The sequence below is a fragment of the Bos javanicus genome, chromosome 7, assembly GCF_032452875.1.
Source record: "Bos javanicus breed banteng chromosome 7, ARS-OSU_banteng_1.0, whole genome shotgun sequence".
NCBI lineage: Eukaryota > Metazoa > Chordata > Mammalia > Artiodactyla > Bovidae > Bos > Bos javanicus.
The window spans coordinates 17,593,095-17,611,969 of record NC_083874.1 but is presented as its reverse complement, the minus strand read 5'-3'; the positions used below and the strand labels follow the sequence as shown (position 1 = coordinate 17,611,969).

The 18,875-nt window shown below is 44.1% G+C and overlaps 1 protein-coding gene across 1 annotated transcript; it reads right to left on the bottom strand.

Annotated features, from left to right (window-relative positions):
- Positions 1–11,353: 11,353 nt before the first annotated feature.
- Positions 11,354–18,580, bottom strand: CD70 (CD70 molecule). Its single transcript, XM_061422440.1, has 3 exons — positions 16,239–18,580; positions 15,253–15,286; positions 11,354–12,156 (listed from the first exon to the last, which is right to left on the bottom strand). Exons 1-3 carry the CDS (start codon positions 16,584–16,586, stop codon positions 11,762–11,764), a joined length of 777 nt encoding a protein of 258 aa, XP_061278424.1. The 5' UTR covers positions 16,587–18,580; the 3' UTR covers positions 11,354–11,761.
- Between the last annotated feature and the right edge of the window lie 295 nt (positions 18,581–18,875).

The following is an 18,875-nucleotide window of genomic DNA, read 5'->3' as shown; positions in this document are numbered from 1 at the left end:
TTGCAACACATGGTATCTTTAGTTGCAGCATATGGGGTCTAGTTCCCTGACCAGGGTTTGAACTCAGGCCCCCAGCACTGGGAGTCTTAGCCACTGGACCAGGGAAGTCCTGCTACAACCGTTTTAAAATCACACCAGCAATATATGAGAGTTCTTGTATTAGTCGGGGATGTTCCAGAGAAACAGAACCAGTAAGAGATGCATGGGTTTCCCGGGTGGCTCAGTGGATAAAGAACCTGCCTGCCAAAGCAGGAGACTTGGGTTCGACCCCCGGATTGGGAAGATCCCCTGGAGGAGGGCGTGGCAACCCACTCCAATATTCTTGCCTAGAGAATCCCATGGACAGAGGAGCCTGGTGGGCTACAGTCCATGCTGTTGCAAAGAGTCAGACATGACTGTAGTGACTGAGCATGCACGCAAGAGATGCATATTTGTAGAGATTTATTGCAAAGAATTGGCTCGTGGGAATTTGCCCCATGACCTGACATCTTCAAGCTGGAGTTCTAGGAGAGATATGGGTATAATTTCAGTCCAAATCCAAAGGCCTGAGAACTAGGGGAGATATTGGTGTCAGTTCCAGCTGAAGGGCAGGACTCAGGCAGGCAGGCAAGAAGAGGAGGCATCTTCTCCTTTTCCCTTTCTCTGCCTGTGTTCTATTCAGGCCAACACATTGGATAATGCCCCACCTCCCCACACTGGGGAGGGCAGAGCTGCTTACTCAGTCTGCTGATTCAAAGGCTAATTTCCTCCAGAAACACCCAGCAGTATTGCCTAACCAGACATCAGGACATCTGTGATCCAGTCAAGTTGACATATAAAATTAACCACCACTGTTCTGATCTGTCTCCATCCTTGACAGTGATTTTTTTTGGCTACACCCTGCGGCACGCGGGATCTTAGTTCCTCCGTCAGGTATCAAACCCATGCCCCTGGCAATGAAAGTGCAGAATCTTAACCACTGGACCATCAGGGAAGTCCCATTGACACTATTTTTAATTGTCTGTTTTTTCTGAATATAGCCATCCTAGAGGGAAGGTGATGCTATTTTATGATGGTCTTTATTTGCATTTCCTTGATGACTAATGATGTTGAGCCTTCCTTCCTTTGGTCTTTCCTTTTGCAAGTATTTCTCCTTTCTTCTCTATCATTATTACACTTATTCCCATGCTATACCATAGACACTAATGCCTGAAGTAAACAAGGCTAGCTTGGTCTGGATGGAGAGTTAGCAACTTTTTCCGTGTATGGCTGTTTAACTGTAAACAGCCCTATGAAGGAAAGTATGCGTGCGTGCTAAGTTGCTTCAGTCGTGTCCAACTCTGTACGACACTATGGACTGTAGACCACCAGTCTCCTCTGTCCTTGGGATTCTCCAGGGAAGAATGCTGGAGTGGGTTGCTGTGCCCTCCTCCAGGAGATCTTCCCAACCCAGGGATCAAATCCAAATCTCCTGCATTGGCATGTGGGTTCTTTACCACTGAGCCACCTAGGAAGCCCATGAAGAAAAGTACCAGTAGTTAAATAGATGCAAGAGGAGAGAATTTTTTATCTAGTCCTGAGACTGGGGACTATGTAGAATGTTCCTTGTAAAACTGTAAATCCAATGGTGGTCCCCCTCCCCCACTCTAACATCTTCAATGGCTCCTTCTTGCCTGGGCAATAAATTCTCAGTTCTTAGCCTCTTATTGGAGCTTGGCATAACCTAGTTCTAGCCTCATTTTCTACTTCATTATTACTACAGCTTTTTTTTTTTTTTTTTTGCCACAGGGCATGTGAGATCTTAGTTTTCCTACCACAGATGGAACCTATGCTTCTTACAGTGGAAGTGCCAAGCTTTAACCAGTGGACAGACAGAAAGTCCTCATTTTCTACTTTGTAACACACCCACGAGCATTTCTTATTTCTGCCATGGTGGGGCTCATAATCCTGATAGTAGTCCTTTGCGTTCAAGTGGGGTGGCACAATTCATTTCTGGAAGTAGATGATGGTCCTTTTGTTAATATCTCTCAATGGGTTCTAGTATGTAATTTTGGCATGCTTGTTGAGAAATGTGAAGCTCCCTGTGCATTGATAAAGACAGAACTCAGGTGTGAGAGAAAGGAGTGAGATCTATGAAGAGGGAGAGAGGGAGAGAGGCATTGACCATGGCAAAGAGAAGGGAACAGGTGAGTTCCTTGTGCCTGCTGTGAAAAATGACCATCAGTGCTGTGCCTTAACACAACACAAGGAACTTCCCTGGCGGTCTGGTGGTTCAGACTTTGCCTTCCAATGCAGGGGGAGAGGGTTCAATCCCTTGTTGGGGAACTAAGGTCCCACCTGCCTTGGAGCCAAAGAGAAAACACAAAACAGAAAACAGAAGTAATACTGTAACAAATTCAATAAAGACTTTGAAAATGGTCTACATAAAAAGAAAAAAAGTCTTTAAAACAAAACACAAAACACAGTTTATAGAGTAAGTCCCCTACATCGAACCTTCAGGTTGTTAAAGGTCAAAGATGGGAATGCGCATGTGCAGGTCACATCATGTAAATTCGTTTGCATGTCACGTGTTCGTCTCGTCACGTGTGTGCACCGTCTCCAAGTGGTGGTGCTTTGTGTACCTGACTGTATAGCACTGAACAGAGTACAGTGGTTCAGTATGTTTATTTCAAGCCCAGGATGTCCGGAAGGAAGTGTAAGAGCAGCGGTGATGAAGCTGTTACTATAGCTTCTTACCGGCTGGTACCTCTAAGAAGCACCGATTGTTGTACTGTACTACTGTCCTTTTTAAGATGAAAACACTTAATTTTACTGTACAGTAAGATTAAAAAATGTTTTATTTTTGGGGTTTGTGTTTTATGTGTTATTTGTGTGAAAATTATTATAATAAACCTATTGCTGTACAGAACTATAGAGCTGATTGGTTTAGTCGGGTATCAAGGCTAACTTTGGCTTATGAACAACAAACATGCTCTCAGAATGGAACTGGTTTGTATGTAGGGGGTTTACTGTATTCTTATAGTCCTGAAGGTCAGAGTCTGAAATGGGTCTCGTTGAGCTAAAATCAACGTGTGTGCCTTCCAGAGATTCCAGGGTGAGAATATGTTTCACTGATTTTTCCAGCTTCAAGAAACCACCACATTCGTTGGCTCATGGCCCCCTTCCTCCATCTTCAAAGCCAGCAGCACAGCATCTCCTATCTCTCTGTGACTACAACCTCTGCTTCTATCATCACATCTCTTTCTCTGACCCTCTTGCCTTTCTCTTATAAGAACTTATGGTGACACTGGGCATGTTGCTGAAACTTGGCCTCTGTTCACCTGTGCTGAATAGAAATGTGGAGACAGAGTTTTGGGTGAAGTAGAAAAGAGTAGCAAAGAAGGTAGTGGCACCCCACTCCAGTACTCTTGCCTGGAAAATCCCATGGACGGAGGAGCCTGGAAGGCTGCAGTCCATGGGGTCGCTGAGGGTCAGACAGGACTGAGCAACTTCACTTTCAGTTTTCACTTTCATGCATTAGAGAAGGAAATGGCAACCCACTCCAGTGTTCTTGCCTGGAGAATCCCAGGGACGGGGAGCCTGGTGGGCTGCTGTCTATGGGGTCGCACAGAGTCAGACACGACTGAAGTGACTTAGCAGCAGCAGAAAAGAGTAGTTTTTATTGCTTTGCCTGGCTTCCCTGGTGGCTCACTGGTAAAGAATCTGCCTGCAATGTGGGAGACCTGGGTTCGATCCCTGGGATGGGAAGATCCCCTGGAGAAGGAAAAGGCTACCCACTCCAATATTCTGGCCTGGAGAACTCCATGGACTGTAAAGTCCATGGGGTTGCAGAGTCAGACAGGACTGAGAGACTTTCACTTCCACTTTGCTTTATTATTGCTTTGCCAGGCAAAGGTGGTCACAGGGGGCTAATGCCCTCAAGACCGTGTGACCCACCCTGGAGGGGTAGTGAGGAGTTTTATGGTGTTCAGGAAGCATGGTGTGATCAGCTCGTGGACAATCCTCAGACTGGTTGGTGTCAAGGTGAAATTTGAACATCAATTTTCTGGTTTTAACCAGTCTAGGGTCTGTGTTCTTGTGGTCAGCAGCTTTCCTCTGCAGGGGGTCTGCTTCCTGTAAAACGAATTTAGGAAAGTGAGTCAGGCCTTTACATATATCTTTCAGGGAACTGAGAGTTCTGTGATTCTGCCACATGGCAGAATTTTAGTCGAAGTTGTTACCAGTTCCCTACTCCAACAGCTAGTCTTTGTTTCTTTATCTTCACATTTCCCAATCATTAACTCGTTTTAATTTTTTAAAATTATGACAGTATGATAACACATTTACAGTGTTAATGCATAAATGTGATACATAAATAGTATCCTAAACACGTGTTTATATATCTATTATGTTTGATTTTTCCGACTTCAAGAAATGATAGACACATAAACACATAATAGATACATAAACACATAAATAGTGATAATACATATGACAGTATGATAACACTTGAAAAATACTGAACAAAGTTACATATAGTTCCACTATATATTGCAATTATTTTTAAGTAAATACATTAAGGTTTTTAATATCAAGTTTCAATATCTCAAAAATTAATAGAATGAATAGACAGAAAATATCAAGTTTCAAACTCTCAAAAATTAATAGAATGAATAGACAGAAAAGTAGAAGGATATAGTAGACCCCAAAAGCACTATGATCCAATACAACACAGTTAAGATTTACACAATTTTCGCACAATAGCAGGATACAAATTCTATTCAAGTTCCCATAGACTATAAACCAGGAGACACCGGAACATATCCAGGGACATAAAACAAGGTGCAAAATTTTTATAGTCTGAAGGTATTGAAATCATAGTCTGTACCCTTATCACTGTAGAATTATGTTAGAAATTAATATCAAAAGATATTTGAAAATAACCAGCATATTTTCAAGTGCAACATGACATTTACTAAGAGAGATCCTTTACTTAGCCTTTGAAAGCCTCAAGAAAGTTAAAACACTGAAAAACCATGGAGGGCCAATCACAAGGTCCTGAGTCAGCATTTTACTTCTAAAGGCAAGGACACAAGGGCTTGTACATGGTTTCAGGCACACACTTCCCCATCTCAGGGCTTAACTGTATCTGCAAATTCCCTTTTACCTTAAAAGGTAACATATTCACAGTTTCCAGGGATAACTTCTGGGTTACCCCCAGCTCAAATAGCGCCTTCTTTTTTTCTCTTTTTGTTTTGTGTCTTTCAAAGAATTCAGAGTACAATGGGATGGTGGGGGAGAAAGCAGCTGCCTAAAAAAATCTATTGAAATACCACAGGGCCAGTGGTTTATTCTGGAAGCAGAGAGAGTCAGCCTGAGCCATCAGGGAACCTCATGAAGTTGCAGGATGTCTAGAATGGTCTTGTGAGGGATGACTTTGATATTTGGTAGATCTGGGTTTCAACTCCAGCTTCACCTGAGTTATATGGTCTCAGAGAAATTGTATAAACTCTTTGAATCTCGGTGAAGTGTGCTAAACCGTATTGTCAGCATGTGACCAATTTGTCATTCCATAGAGGTGGACCTAAAATTGTGTCCTTGGCTGGGCTGCAATGTTCAGTTGCCTTCTCGTGGAGCCCATCTCAGCATTTGACAATTTTCTACTTGCCATTTCACATACCTCAACCTACATAGGTTTTCTGTCACATTTGGATAAGACAAGGTTTTTAGAGTGGTCGACTGCTGTGGGTTTAATCATATCCCCCTCAAATTCACATGTTGATGTTCTAACCCCGAGGACCTCAGAATGTGAGGCTATTTGCACATAGTTTGTTGCAGATGTAGTTAAGATGAGATCATACTTTGGACTAAAGGATCCCTAATTCAATATGACTATTCTACAAAAAAGGGGAAATTTCGACATACACAGGAGACTGCTATGTAAAGATGAAAGCAGATATCAGAGTGGTGCATCTACCAGCCCAAGGACATCTAAGATTGTCTGCAAACCACCAGAAACTGGCAGAGGACTTGAGAACAGTCTTTCTCACTGCTCTCAAAAGGAACCAGCCTTACTGATAACCTTGATCTTATACCTCTGGCTTCCAGGATGGTGTGACAATCCATTTCTGTTTTTTAAGTCATCTAGTTTGTTGTTCTTTGTTATATAGCCCTAGCCAACTTATATACCAGTGCATGTAAAGCTGTCTATACAAAGTAGCCATATTTTTAGTTGTTAGGAGATGGCTCCACTGAGATTTTTTTTGTAACTGCAATATAACCCACATGATACAAATGTCACCATTTTAAGTGCAGGGTTCGCTGGTGTTAAGTACATTCACTTTGTTGTACAACCATTTCCACCATCCATCTCCAGAACTATCTCATCTTCCCAAATAGAAACTGTGTCTCCATGAAACACTGACTCCCCATTCCCTGTCCCAGTCCCTGGCCCCCCCGCCATCTACTTTCTGTCCCTATGGATTTGACTCCTCCAGAGACCTCTTATGAGTGGAATGACACAGTATTTTGTTTTTCCAACTTTTACAACAAGTCTGTTTATCCAAAGGATCTGAAAATAGTGATAAGGTTTCCAACATTTAACAAATTTTCAAGATATTAACAATATGAAACATTAAGAATTTACTTCAAAAACTCAGAGTTTCCTAGGTAGTTCCCCATCATGCTTTAGAACTTGGTTTACAGCTGCTTGACACAGTACTTTGTGATTAGCTTATTTCACTAAGCATAGTGTCCTCAATGTCCATCCAGGTAGCATGTGCCAAATTTCTTTCCTTTTTCAGCTTGAATAATATTCCATTGTATGTATATATCACATTTTGTTCATTTGTTCACCAATCGATGGACATTCTGGTTGCTTCCACCTCTTGGCTATTGTGAATAAATAGTGCTGCTATGAACATGGCTCTAAAAATATCTCTTTGTGTTCCTGCTTTCAATTTGTTTCGGTCTGTACCCAGAAGTGGGATAGCTGTATCTTGTAGTAGTTCTACTTTTAATTTTTTTGAACTATACTGTTTTCCACAGTGGTTGTACCAATTCATATTTCCACCGATTATGCACAATGATTTCCTTTGCACCACATCAAATCACTAATAATTGTTATTTCTTGCCTTTTGGGGCTTCCCTTGTGGCTCAGCTGGTAAAGAATCTACCTGCAATGCAGGAGACCTGGGTTCAGTCCCTGGGTTGGGAGGATCCCCTGGAGAAGGGAAAGGCTACCCACTCCAGTATTCTTACCTAGAGAATCCCATGGACAGAGGAGCCTGGCAGATTGCATACAGTCCACAGGGTTGCAGAGTCAGAGATGACTGAAGTGACTTAGCATAGCATAATAATTTGACTTACATACACCATGAAATGATTGTTGAGTTTAGAGAACATCTATCATCTTGTAGAGATACAAATTTTCAAAAATAGAAAAAATTTTCTTTGGTATTCTTCTAACAACTATCATATATAATGTACAGCAGTGTTAATTATATTTATTATGTTATACTATTATATCCTTAGTGTTTACTTATCTCATAACTGGAAGTTTTTACCTTTTGACTGCTTTCATCCAATTCTTGCTCTCCCCTACCCCCAATCTCTAGCAGTCACAAATCTGATCTTTTTTTCTGTGAGTTTGTTTGTTTTTGAAGTATAATTGACCTGTGACACTATGTCAGTTCCTGGTACATGACATAGTGAGTTGGTATTTCTATACATTTCAAAGTGATCACCACTATAAACTAGTTATGATAGGTCACTATACAAAGGTATTACACAGTTACTGACTATATTCTCCACACTGAATTTCATACCCATGACTCATTTATTTTGCAACCGAAAGTTTGTACCTCTTGATCTCTCTGATCAAATTTCTTTCCTTCTCCCACTCCACTCTCCTCTGGCAACCATTTGTTTGTTCTCTGTACCTATAACTCTGTTTCTGTTCTATTTATGCATTTATTTTTTTTTTTTAAGATTCCACACAGTGGAATCACTGTGAAATCACAGTGAAATCACACAGTTTTTGCCTTTCTCTATCTGACTTATTTCACTTACCATAATACCCTCTAGGTCTATCCAAGCTATCTCAAATGGCAAGATTTCATTCTTTTTTAATGGCCGAGTAATATTCCATTGTAGGCTTCCCTGGTGGCACAGTGGTAAGGAACCCAACTGCCAGTGCAGGAGACGTGGGTTTGATCCCAGGGTCAGGAAGATCCCCTGGAGAAGGAAACGGCAACCTACTTCAGTATTCTTGCTTGGAAGATCTCATGGATAGAGGAGCCTGGAGGGCTACAGTCCATGGGTCACACAAAAAAGTAAGACATGACTTAGCTAAACAAAACAATGATATTCCATCATCTATCTGTCTATCTCAACTTCTTTATCCATTTGTCTATTGTTGGCCACTTAGGTTGTTTCTATATCTTGGCTATTAGGAATAGTGCTGCAATGAACACAGGGGTGCATGTATCTTTTCTCATTAGTGTTTTTAAATTTTTGGATAAATACCCAGGAGAGGAACTGCTGGGTCATATGGTAGTTCTATTTTTAACTTTTTGAGGAGTCTCCATACTGCTTTCCATAGCAATTGCACCAATTTACCTCCCCACCAACAGTGTACTAGGGTTCTACTTATCTACTTCACTACCAACACTTGTCATTTGTTGCCTTTTTAATAACAGCCATCTGATAGGTGTGATCATCATGGTTTCGATTTGCGTTTTCCTAACGATTAGTGATGTTGAGCACCTTTTCATATACTTGTTGGCCATTTGTGAGTCTCTTTTTGTAAAAAAGTCTATTTGGTCCATCTGCTCATTTGTAAAAGTTGGATTTTTTTTTTTTTTTTTTGGCTATTGAGTTGTATGAATTCATTATACATTTGTGTACCAATCCATTGTCAGATATGTGGCTTTCAAATATTTCCTCCCATTCCCTATGGTGTCTTTTCCTTTGGTTGATGGTTTCCTTTGCTGTGCAGAAGTACTTTAATTTGATATAGTCCAACTTGTTTTTTTTTTGCTTTTGTTGCTGTTTCTTTTGGTGTCAAATCCAAAAAAAATCATTTCCAAGACAAGTATTAAGGAATTTACCACTATGTTGATATCTTTAATCCTTTTTGAGTTTATTTTTATGTATGGTGTAAGGTAAGGATTCAGTTTCATTCTTCTCCATGTGGTTGTCTGGTTTTCCCAGTACTGTTTATTGAAGTGGCTGGCTTTACCCATGGTATATTCTTGGCTCATTTTTCATAAATTAATTTATCAACTATGCATATACTTATTTCTGGTTTCTCTCTTCTGTTCCACTGATCTGTGTGTCTATTTTTATGCCAGTACTATTATGCTGTTTTGATTACTATAACTTTGTGATATAGTTTGAAATCAGGAGCTATGGTGCTTGCAGCTTTGTTCTTCTTTCTTAAGTTTGCTTTGGCTCTTTGGGGTCTTTTGTGGCTCCATGCAATTTGAGGACTGCTTTTCCTGTGAAAAGTGCCTTTGAAATTTTGATAGGGGTTGCATTGAACCTATAGTTTGCTCTGAGTAATATAGACATTTTGAACATAATAATTCTTCCAATCCATGATCATGGAATATCTTTCCATTTATTTGTGTCCTCTTCAATTTCATCACTGTCTTATAGTTTTCAGTAAATTTACCTTTCATCTCCTTGATTAAATTTTCTGTGCAATTATAAATGGGATTGTTTCCTTAATTTCTCTGATAGTTCACTGTTAATGCATAGAGACAAAACTGACTTTTGTATATTGATTTTGTACTCTGCAACTTTACTAAATTTGTTTGCTAATTTTAACATTTTTTGTGTGTGGAGTATTTAGGGTTTTCTATATATAAAATTATATAATCTACAAATAGAGGCAATTTTTCTTCTTCCTTCCTCATTTGGATGTCTTTTACTTCTTTTTCTGCCTAATTGCTCTGGCTAGGACCTTCAGTACTTTGTTGAATAAAAGTGGTGAGAGTGTGGGTGTCCTTGTCTTGTTCCTGATCTTACAGGAAGAGCTTTCAGGTTTTCATCATTGAATAAGATGTAAGCTGTGGACTTATCATACTGCTAAGTCACTTCAGTCGTGTCCAACTCTGTGCGATCCCATAGACGGCAGCCCACCAGGCTCCCCCGTCCCTGGGATTCTCCAGGCAAGAACATTGGAGTGGGTTGCCATTTCCTCCTCCAAAGCGTGAAAGTGAAAAGTGAAAGTGAAGTCGCTCAGTCGTGTCCGACTCTTCGAGACACCATGGACTACAGCCTACCAGGATCCTCTGCCCATGGGATTTTCCAGGCAAGAGTACTGGAGTGGGGTTCCATTGCCTTCTCCGAGGACTTATCATATATGGCCTTTATTATCTTGAGGTAAGTTCCCTCTACTGATCTGTTGAGTGTTTTATCATGAATGAATGTTGAGTTTTGGGAAATGATTTTCCTGCATCTGCTGAGATGGTTTTTAATCTTTCATTCTGTTAATGCGGTGTATTACATTGATTTTTTGCACACGTTGAACCATCCTTGCTTCCCTAGAATAAATCCCACTGGATCATGTGTATGACCCTTCAAATGTACTGTTGAATTTGGTTTGTTAATATTTTGCTGAGGATTTTGGTATCTATACTTGTCAGGTATATTGGTCTATAACTTTCTTTTCCTGTAGTGTCTTTGGCTTTGGTATCAGGATAATGTTAGCCTTATTATTATCTTCTTTTATCACAAAAGTACCTAAGAATACATAAGAATACCTTTTGAAAGTATTTACCTCCTGTTTATGCTCATTTCTGCACTATCAGGAGATTCTATTCTCAGTCCCTCTTCCATTCTCTTCTTAACTTATGAGTCACTGCTAACTCTTTTCCTCGTTAAGTTCTTCTCATGTACTTACCACAGGCTAGAGAAATGACAACTTGTGGTGTTTGGAGAGTCATATTCTTCTCCATTTTGTTTTGCTACAAGATGTTGAATATAGTTACGTGAATGTACACTTTAAGAGGGCTAATTTTATGTTATGTGAATTTCACCTCAATTTTAAAAAAAGAGTGTCTACGCATGCTTTTACAGAAAAGAAAATATAAATGACTTAAGTGACACTGAAGTATGGAGGGCAGTCAGGCTTCCCTTTTACTAGAAATAAGACAAAGAAAAAGCTTTCTTTCATATCCCATGGAGCAGCCACGCTCACACACAGTAGACTAAAAATCTAAATTGACTCAACACCTATGGAGGCCAATTTGTTAATAAATATCAAAATTATAAACACACCGTCTTGGACCCAGCCATTCCACTTCTAGAAATTTATCCTAAAGATACAAGTGTGAAGTGACCCACATGTTGTATGAGGGGGAAAAAAAAGTATCATACTTGGAAAGGAAGAGCTTTTAGAAAAATATTTTAATATTAATTAAAAAAAAAAAGCTCCCAAGCCCCCAAATCAATATAGAAATATCAATTATATTCCTATGCTTTAACAATGCACTCTCAAGACAGTCTAGGGGTTAAAACTCTGCCCTTCAAATGCAAGGGGTGTGAATTCCATATTTGGCTGGGGAACTAAGATCTCACATGCTATAAAGTGGGGGCTAAAAAAAAAAAAAAGAAACAAAGAGAAGGAAAAGGAAAGGTAGAAAGAGAAAAAGAAACAAAGCAAAAGAAAAAAGAAAGAAAAGTAAGCAAGGAAAGAAAGAAACAAAGATAAAGAACGAGAAAGAAAAAGAGAGCAAGAAAAGAAAGAAAGAGAAAAAAAAGTGTATTTAAAAACCTGGGCTAGGAAGTGCCAGGGTCAAGGGTGCACCCACTGAATCCCAAAAAAAGTCTCATCAGCGTTTCTGGAAGGCAACAGAGGCAGAGTAAGGTTGGTGCAGAGAATGTCCCCGCGAGCCAGGAAGGTGAGGCGCTGGGAGGCGACCCAGCAGCCTCCGCGGTGGAAGCTGAGGCGTAGCAGGCTGATGCTGTGCGCGGCAGGGGAGCAGATGGCTACCGTCAGCGTAGCTCTCTGGGGCTCGGCGGTCCACGTGGAGGAGGAGCAGTTGGCTAATGTCACCTGGATGTGCAGCCTATAAATGCCATCACGTTGGATCTGCAGCTGCCCGTTGTCGTCCAGCTTTGGCCCATGCAAGAAGGAGCGTCCCAGGGCGGGGCTCCCCTGCCAGGGCAGCCTGGGGTCCTGCCGCGACCCTGGGAGGGTTGTGAGGGAGGGGTGGAAGGATGGAGATATAGGGAAACTGAGTGCTATAGAGGGAATGCCCCAAACTCGAATGTTGAAGCCTAACCTCCAAGGGGATGGTATTAGAAGGTGGGGTGTTCAGAAGTGTTTAGAGCAAGAAGGTGGAGACCTTGTAAAAGAGACCCCATATCCACTGATGGATGAATGGATGAAGAAGATGTAATATATACATACACACATATACACACACACATACATCTATACAAGGTGGTGGTGGCCTAGTCGCTAAGTCGTGTCCTACTCTTTGCAACCCCACAGGCTGTAGCCAGGCAGGCTCCTCTGTCCATGGGATTTCCCAGGCAAGAATACTGGAGTGGGTTACCATTTCCTTCTCCAGGGTATCATCCTGATCCAGGGACTGAACCCGTGTCTCCTGCATTGACAGGTGGTGGTTTCCTTCATTTCAGGCAGATTCTTTACTGACTGAGCCACCAGGGAAGCCCATATCCATCCATACGTGTGTACATATACACAGTATGCCTGTGTGTGCTCAGCCACTTCAGTCATGTCTGACTCTTTGCGACACCGTGGACTGTAGCCCACCAGGCTCCTCTGTCCATGAGATTCTCCAGGCAAGAACACTGGGATGGTAGCCATGCCCTTTCCAGGGGATCTTCTCAGTCCAGGGATTGAGACTTCAACCTGAGTCTTCTGCTTCTCCTGCAGTGCAGGCAGGTTCTTTACCCACTGAGCCACCTGGGGAGCCCCATACCTATGTGTATACATACACATATGTATGTATTATGGGGCTTCCCTGGTAGCTCAGCTGGTAAAGAATCCACCTGCAATGCAGGAGATCCCGGTTCAATTCCTGGGTTGGGAAGATCCCCTGGAAAAGGGATAGGCTACCCACTCCAATATTCTTGGGCTTCCCTGGTAGCTCAGAAGGTAAAGAATCCATCAATCTGGGAGACTTGGGTTCAATCCCTGGGTTGGGAAGACCCACTGGAGAAAGGAACTGGCTACCCACTCCAGTATTCTTGCCAGGAGAATTCCATGGGCAGAGGAGACTTGGGGGCTACAGTCCATGGGGTCACAAAGAGTCAGACACAACTGAGCAACTAAGCACAGCACAGCATGTATGTATTTTATGTCTGTGTGTGTGTATATATAAATGTATATTACACATATACCTAAAATGGATATAGATGTGATATATATATTACTATGTATTATACATGTGATATTATAAACACACATCTATATCTATCTAAAGTGAAAGTGAAAGTTGCCTAGTCCGACTCTTTGCGATCCCACGGACTATACAGCCCATGGAATTCTCCAGGCCAGAATACTGAAATGGGTAGCCTTTCCCTTCTCCAGGGGATCTTCCCAACCCAGGGATTGAACCCAGGTCTCCAGAATTGCAGGTGGATTCTTTACCAGCTGAGCCACAAGGGAAGCCCATCTATCTATCTAATTCAGCCACAAAAAGAAAGAAATTCTGCCAGTTGTGACAACATGCGTAGACCTAGAGGTCATTATGCTAAAGTGAAATAAGTCAGACAGAGAAAGACAAATACTGTCTGACTTCCTTTATGTGCAACCTAAAACAAATCCCAAACACATGGCTACAGATACAAAGAACAGATCAGTGGCTGCCAGAGGCGGGGAGTGGGTGGGTAAAATAGGTGAAGGTGGTCGGACGCAAAAACTTATGAAAAAGTTATAAACTAAGTACTGGCGATGTAATGTAGAGCGTACTAACTAGAGTTAAGTATACTGTGTTGTATATTTGGAAGCGGCTCATGCTGGGAAAGATTGGGGGCAAGAGGAGAAGGGGACGACAGAGGATGAGATGGTTGGATGGCATCACCGACACAATGGACGTGGGTTTGGGTGGACTCCGGGAGTTGGTGATGGACAGGGAGGCCTGGCTTGCTGCTGTTCATGGGGTTGCAAAGAGTCGGACATGACTGAGCAACTGAACGGAACTGAAGAGCGTAGGTCTTACAAGTTTCATGACAAGAAAAAAAGAATTGTAACTGTGTGTGGTGATGGGTGTTAGCAAGACATTGTGGTGATCAGTTTGTAATATATACAAATATAGACCTATGTTGTATGCCTGAAATGGATGCAATGTTATATGTCAACTCTGTCTCAATTTAGAAAGATAGGGAGAGAGAGCAAGAGGTAGAGAGAGCAAGAGCCCAGAGAGTTCTCTTTCCTCTCCTCCCCTTTCTGCCATATAAAAATACAGCAAAAAGATGACCGGTTGTTTATGAACCAGGAAGAGGGCATTCACCAGACAGCCAGACCTGCTGGTGCCTTGACCTTGGATTTCACAGCCCCCGGCACCATGAGAGAGAGATACCTTGTTTATGTCAGCCTTTCTGTTCTTCTGTCATAGCAGCCCGATCAGAAAGCCCCCAGAGAAAGATGAGTAGGGTTTCCATTTGTTACAAAATGGAATGAACACAACCAAACCCCTGGGGATGAGTGTGGGAGAGACCCAAAGAGGAAGAGGGTTAGAGAGGGGCTGGGAGGGGACTGCCAAAAGGCACCCTCCCTCACATTCCTTTACGTCCTTGCTCTAAAGCCCTCTTCGCTGGGGCACCCTCCCTGGTGACCACATTTTCAAGGGCACGCCCAACCCTGACATGCCCGATCCTCCTCCCGTACTTAATATTCCCCAAAAAGTACCAGGTGCGTGTTTCACTCTACTTGGCATGCTACGTATTTAACTTGTTCATTTATTTATTTTCTGATCCCTTTGGTAGCAGGGAAGCCCCGACAGGGCAGGGATTTCTGTTATGTTGGCAATACGGGCACCCAGAATGGAGCCTGCCTCATGGTAGCTGCCGAATTAACATTTGTGACATGAACGAAGGCATGTTAGTCGTGGCTATTGGCTTAGTTGAGTCGGTTTGAGCTCTCCCATGGGAGAAAATAAAATGCTCAGAAAGGAAGCAGGCACCCAGAAACAGACTGCTGTATCGCCCGGTCTTTCTTTCTTTTTCTCATCCCTTCTCATTTTCTCTTTCTCTCTCTCTCCCCCACCCGCCTTCTTTTCTCTTTCTCCCACACACACGCATATCCCGGGTTACCTGTATGATTCAGCTGGAGCTCTGCTAAGTCCCACTGGAAGAAAAGAAAACAGAGCTAAGCACCTAAGCGTCAGGGGTCTGGAGTGATCCCTCGAGTCAAGAGCACTTTTTTCTCAGTGCATCCTTCTTATCCACCCCTCATTCCATGGGGCTGACTTGGAGCCTTTGTGAAGAGCTCATAAAGAGGAAGTAGATTCGAACCAGCCCTGAGCACAAAGAGAAGACCTTCAGAAGAACTTAGTTTACAGGATGTAACCCAGGTCGCCTCGCACATCTGCCTTTCTTGCCTGCAAAACCTAATGTAACCTCCAAAGTCGGCACCTGTGGTGGGTGTCCAGGGCTCCCCCCATCCTTGGAGGTCCCAGAACTGCCCTTCCCCAACTCCGTGAAGCCCCCAGCAGCCTCTGAGTCAGCCTGCTGGGGGAACCCCAAAGACGAGTCATTTTCCAGGCCCATGTGAAATGTATCTTTCTCAGATGCACCCTCCAGCCTGGGATCTCCACCCGGGGTTTACCTCCCGGGCAGAGCTGACTATCCTGAGCTGGAGACCCCTGGCAGGCAGACTTGCCCCTGCTTGTTACTCCCTGCTCTCGTCTCTCTCTCTCTCTGTTCCTTTCTACCGCATGTTTCTTCCTGGCGGATTTTCTTGCTGTTGCTACCACTCTGGGGGGGCCTGTGGGACCTTAACTCCCTAACCAGGGGTCGAACCTACACAACCGGGATTGGAAGCACGCAGTCTTAACCCCTGGACCACCAGGGAAGTCCCCCTGGCAGATTTATATCCGTCTCATTCTGATTTTTGTTTTCTTTTCTTTTTTTGGTCATAGGTCTGTTAGTCTGTTCTCTTGCTCAACACCCCTTTGCTTTTTTTCCCCACTTGTTGCCCCTCGCCCCCCACCCCAGGGTCCAGTCCCCACCCAGAGGTTCCCAGGTAGCATACTCCTGTCTCTCCCCCTCTCTTTTATCCTATACCCTTTTAGACTCACCCTGGTTGAATCCAGCTGCTGCTGCTGGCTGAAGCACAGGTTGCAGACGAGGTAGCATGTGCCTGTGCTAAGAAGCACCAAGATAGTCACCCTCAGGATGGATGCCCAGGGCCAGCGGGGCACCTGGCAGCTTGCAGCCTCCTCTGGTGCCATCATGGTCCTCCACGAGCACTTCATCAGCTGTGTGGCAGCAGGGAGGGTGCGCAGAGGGCAGGCAGGAAGGGGGAAGGAAGCTTCAGCTTTCTCACAGCCACGGGGCCCTCTCAGCCTGTCTGAACCTGCCAGGGACCAACCATGCCCCTCCCTGGGGATGTCCGTCAAAGGGAGGGACCAGGCTCGTTCTACCATGGAGGGAAGTCCCCTCCAGCTGCTGTTGGTCCCCAGTCTGCAGAGTAAGTGGACCAGGGTGCTCCTTGATTTTATTTATATGGCTCCCCACCCTCCCCAGGCTTCTGTGGTGGCTCAGATGGTAAAGAATCTGCTTGTAATGCAGGAGATCTGAGTTCGACCCCTGGGTCTGGAAGATCCCCTGAGTAAGGGAATGGCTACCCACTCCAGTATTCTTGCCTGGAGAATCCCATGGACAGAGGAGGCTGGGGGAGCTATAGTCCTCGGGGTTGTAAAAGAGTCGGACACGACTTAGCAACTAACACCACCCTCCCCACCTTTCTGGCACTCATTCGTTTATTCAACAAACCTTCACTGAACACCACTACGGACCAGATACTCTGCTGAGTTCTGGGATACAGCCACAACACTCAGGGAGGAAGGTGCTCAGGGGCTAAGTTGAGTCTGACCCTTTGGGGCCCCATGGACTACAGCCCACCAGGTTCCTCTGTCCATGGGATTTCCCAGGCAAGAATACTGGAGTAGGTTGCCATTTCCTACTCCAGGGGATCTTTCTGACCCGGGGATTGAATCCTTGTCTCCTACATTGGCAGGCAGATTCTTTACTGCTGAGCCACCTGGGAAGCCCCAGGGATGGAGGTGCTAAGTTGCTTCAGTTGTGTCTGACTCTTTGCTATCCCATGGACTGTAGCCCACCAGGCTTCTCTGTACATGGAATTCTCCAGGCAAGAACACTGGAGTGGGTTGCCATTTCCTCCCCAAGAGAATCTTCCCAAACCAGGGATCAAACCTTAGTCACTTACGTCTCCTGCATTGGCAGGCAGGTTCTGTATCACTAGTGCCATCAAAGAGGGGTCCCCAAATATCTCTGTGCTCCTCTCCATCTTCCCAGCCTCCCTGGCACCCGTGGTGGGACCACGGGTCCCACTACAGTCATCAGGAACAGATGCCCTCTGGGGCTCCCCTGGTGGTGCAGTGGTTAAGAATCTGCCTTGCAATGCAGAGAACAGAGGTTCATTCCCCAGTTCAGGAACTAAGATCCCACATGCCACAGAGCAAGTAAACGGTGAGCCACAAGTACTGAAGCCTGTGCACCCTGGACCCTAATGGAGGTCACATGACCAACCTGCCCAATAGGAAGAGAGGAGAAGCAGAGGCGGGGCCAGGTTTTGTCAACATGCCACAGAGCCTTTCGGTTCTGTTGCTCTGTGGCCTTGAAGGACACCTGCTGTCTTTCTTTCTTTTTTTTTTTTTAATTTTGTTTTGGCTGTGCTGGGTCTTTGTTGCTACGCACGGGTTTCTCTAGCTGTGGGGTGTGGGCTTCTCCTGTTGCATGGCACAGGGTCTAGGGCACACAGGCTTCAGTACTTGTGGCTCACCGTTTACCTGCTCTGTGGCATGTGGGATCTTAGTTCCTGAACTGGGGATCGAACCTCTGTTCTCTGCATTGCAAGGCAGATTCTTAACCACTGGACAACCAGGGGAGCCCCAGAGGGCATCTGTTCTTGATGACTGTAGTGGCTTGAATATGTCCTCCCAGAACTTCAGCACGTGACCTCGTTTGGGAAGAGGGTCTTTGCAGAGGTAAGGATGAGAGGGCTCTTGTAGTCCATACGTTGTAAAGAAAAGGGGAGGACACACGGAGACACAGACGGAAGTTGGAGGCCGACATTAGACTGATGCAATACACACCAAAAAACCCAAGGATTGCCCGCAAACCCCAGAAGGCATGAATAGGCCAGGAAAGATTCTCCCCTAAAGCCTTTGAAAGAATCAGATGCCTTGATTTTCAGATCTCCAACCTCCAGAACTGTGAAAGAGTACAGTTCTGTTGTTTGAAGCCACTGGTTGCTGGTCCTTGGATATGGCAGCCTCAGGAAACCAGTAACAATCCTGTAGCTACAAGATGAAGGAAGAACACCTAGGCTTATAGGATTGTGACAATACTAGTTAGTATCAGTGAATCAAGGCACTCACCCCCACTAGTAGTACAAAATCTGTCACAATCTGTCACCAAGTACACATGACTGCGGTCTTAGAGGCTTTGCTTGTAGACACTGAGACTTGAAAATTTCATCCCAGAGTGAGAAGTTATAGTAGCCTGGCCTGGGATGGGGGGATGGGGGTTGTAGGGACGGGGGAGTGGGGGTAGAAGGTGGACACAGAATAGATTTCAGCTGAAGCCAGCAGCGTTTGGTGGTATGGGGGGGCAGGTGGAATAAAGATGGGAGTCAAAAGTGTCCAGAATTCCTGGGGTCCAGGGATTGTATACTCACTGAGACCCCCTAA

What these genes read in the sequence shown, in the direction of transcription:
- CD70 (XM_061422440.1), bottom strand. Translation starts at nt 16,586, where the DNA reads ATGGTAGAACGAGCCTGGTCCCTCCCTTTGACGGACATCCCCAGGGAG. An exon ending in AGCAGCTGGATTCAACCAGG is followed by an intron (nt 15,287 to 16,238) that starts GTGAGTCTAAAA and finishes CTTTTCTTCCAG; the next exon opens with TGGGACTTAGCAGAGCTCCA. An exon ending in GCTCCAGCTGAATCATACAG is followed by an intron (nt 12,157 to 15,252) that starts GTAACCCGGGAT and finishes CAACCCTCCCAG; the next exon opens with GGTCGCGGCAGGACCCCAGG.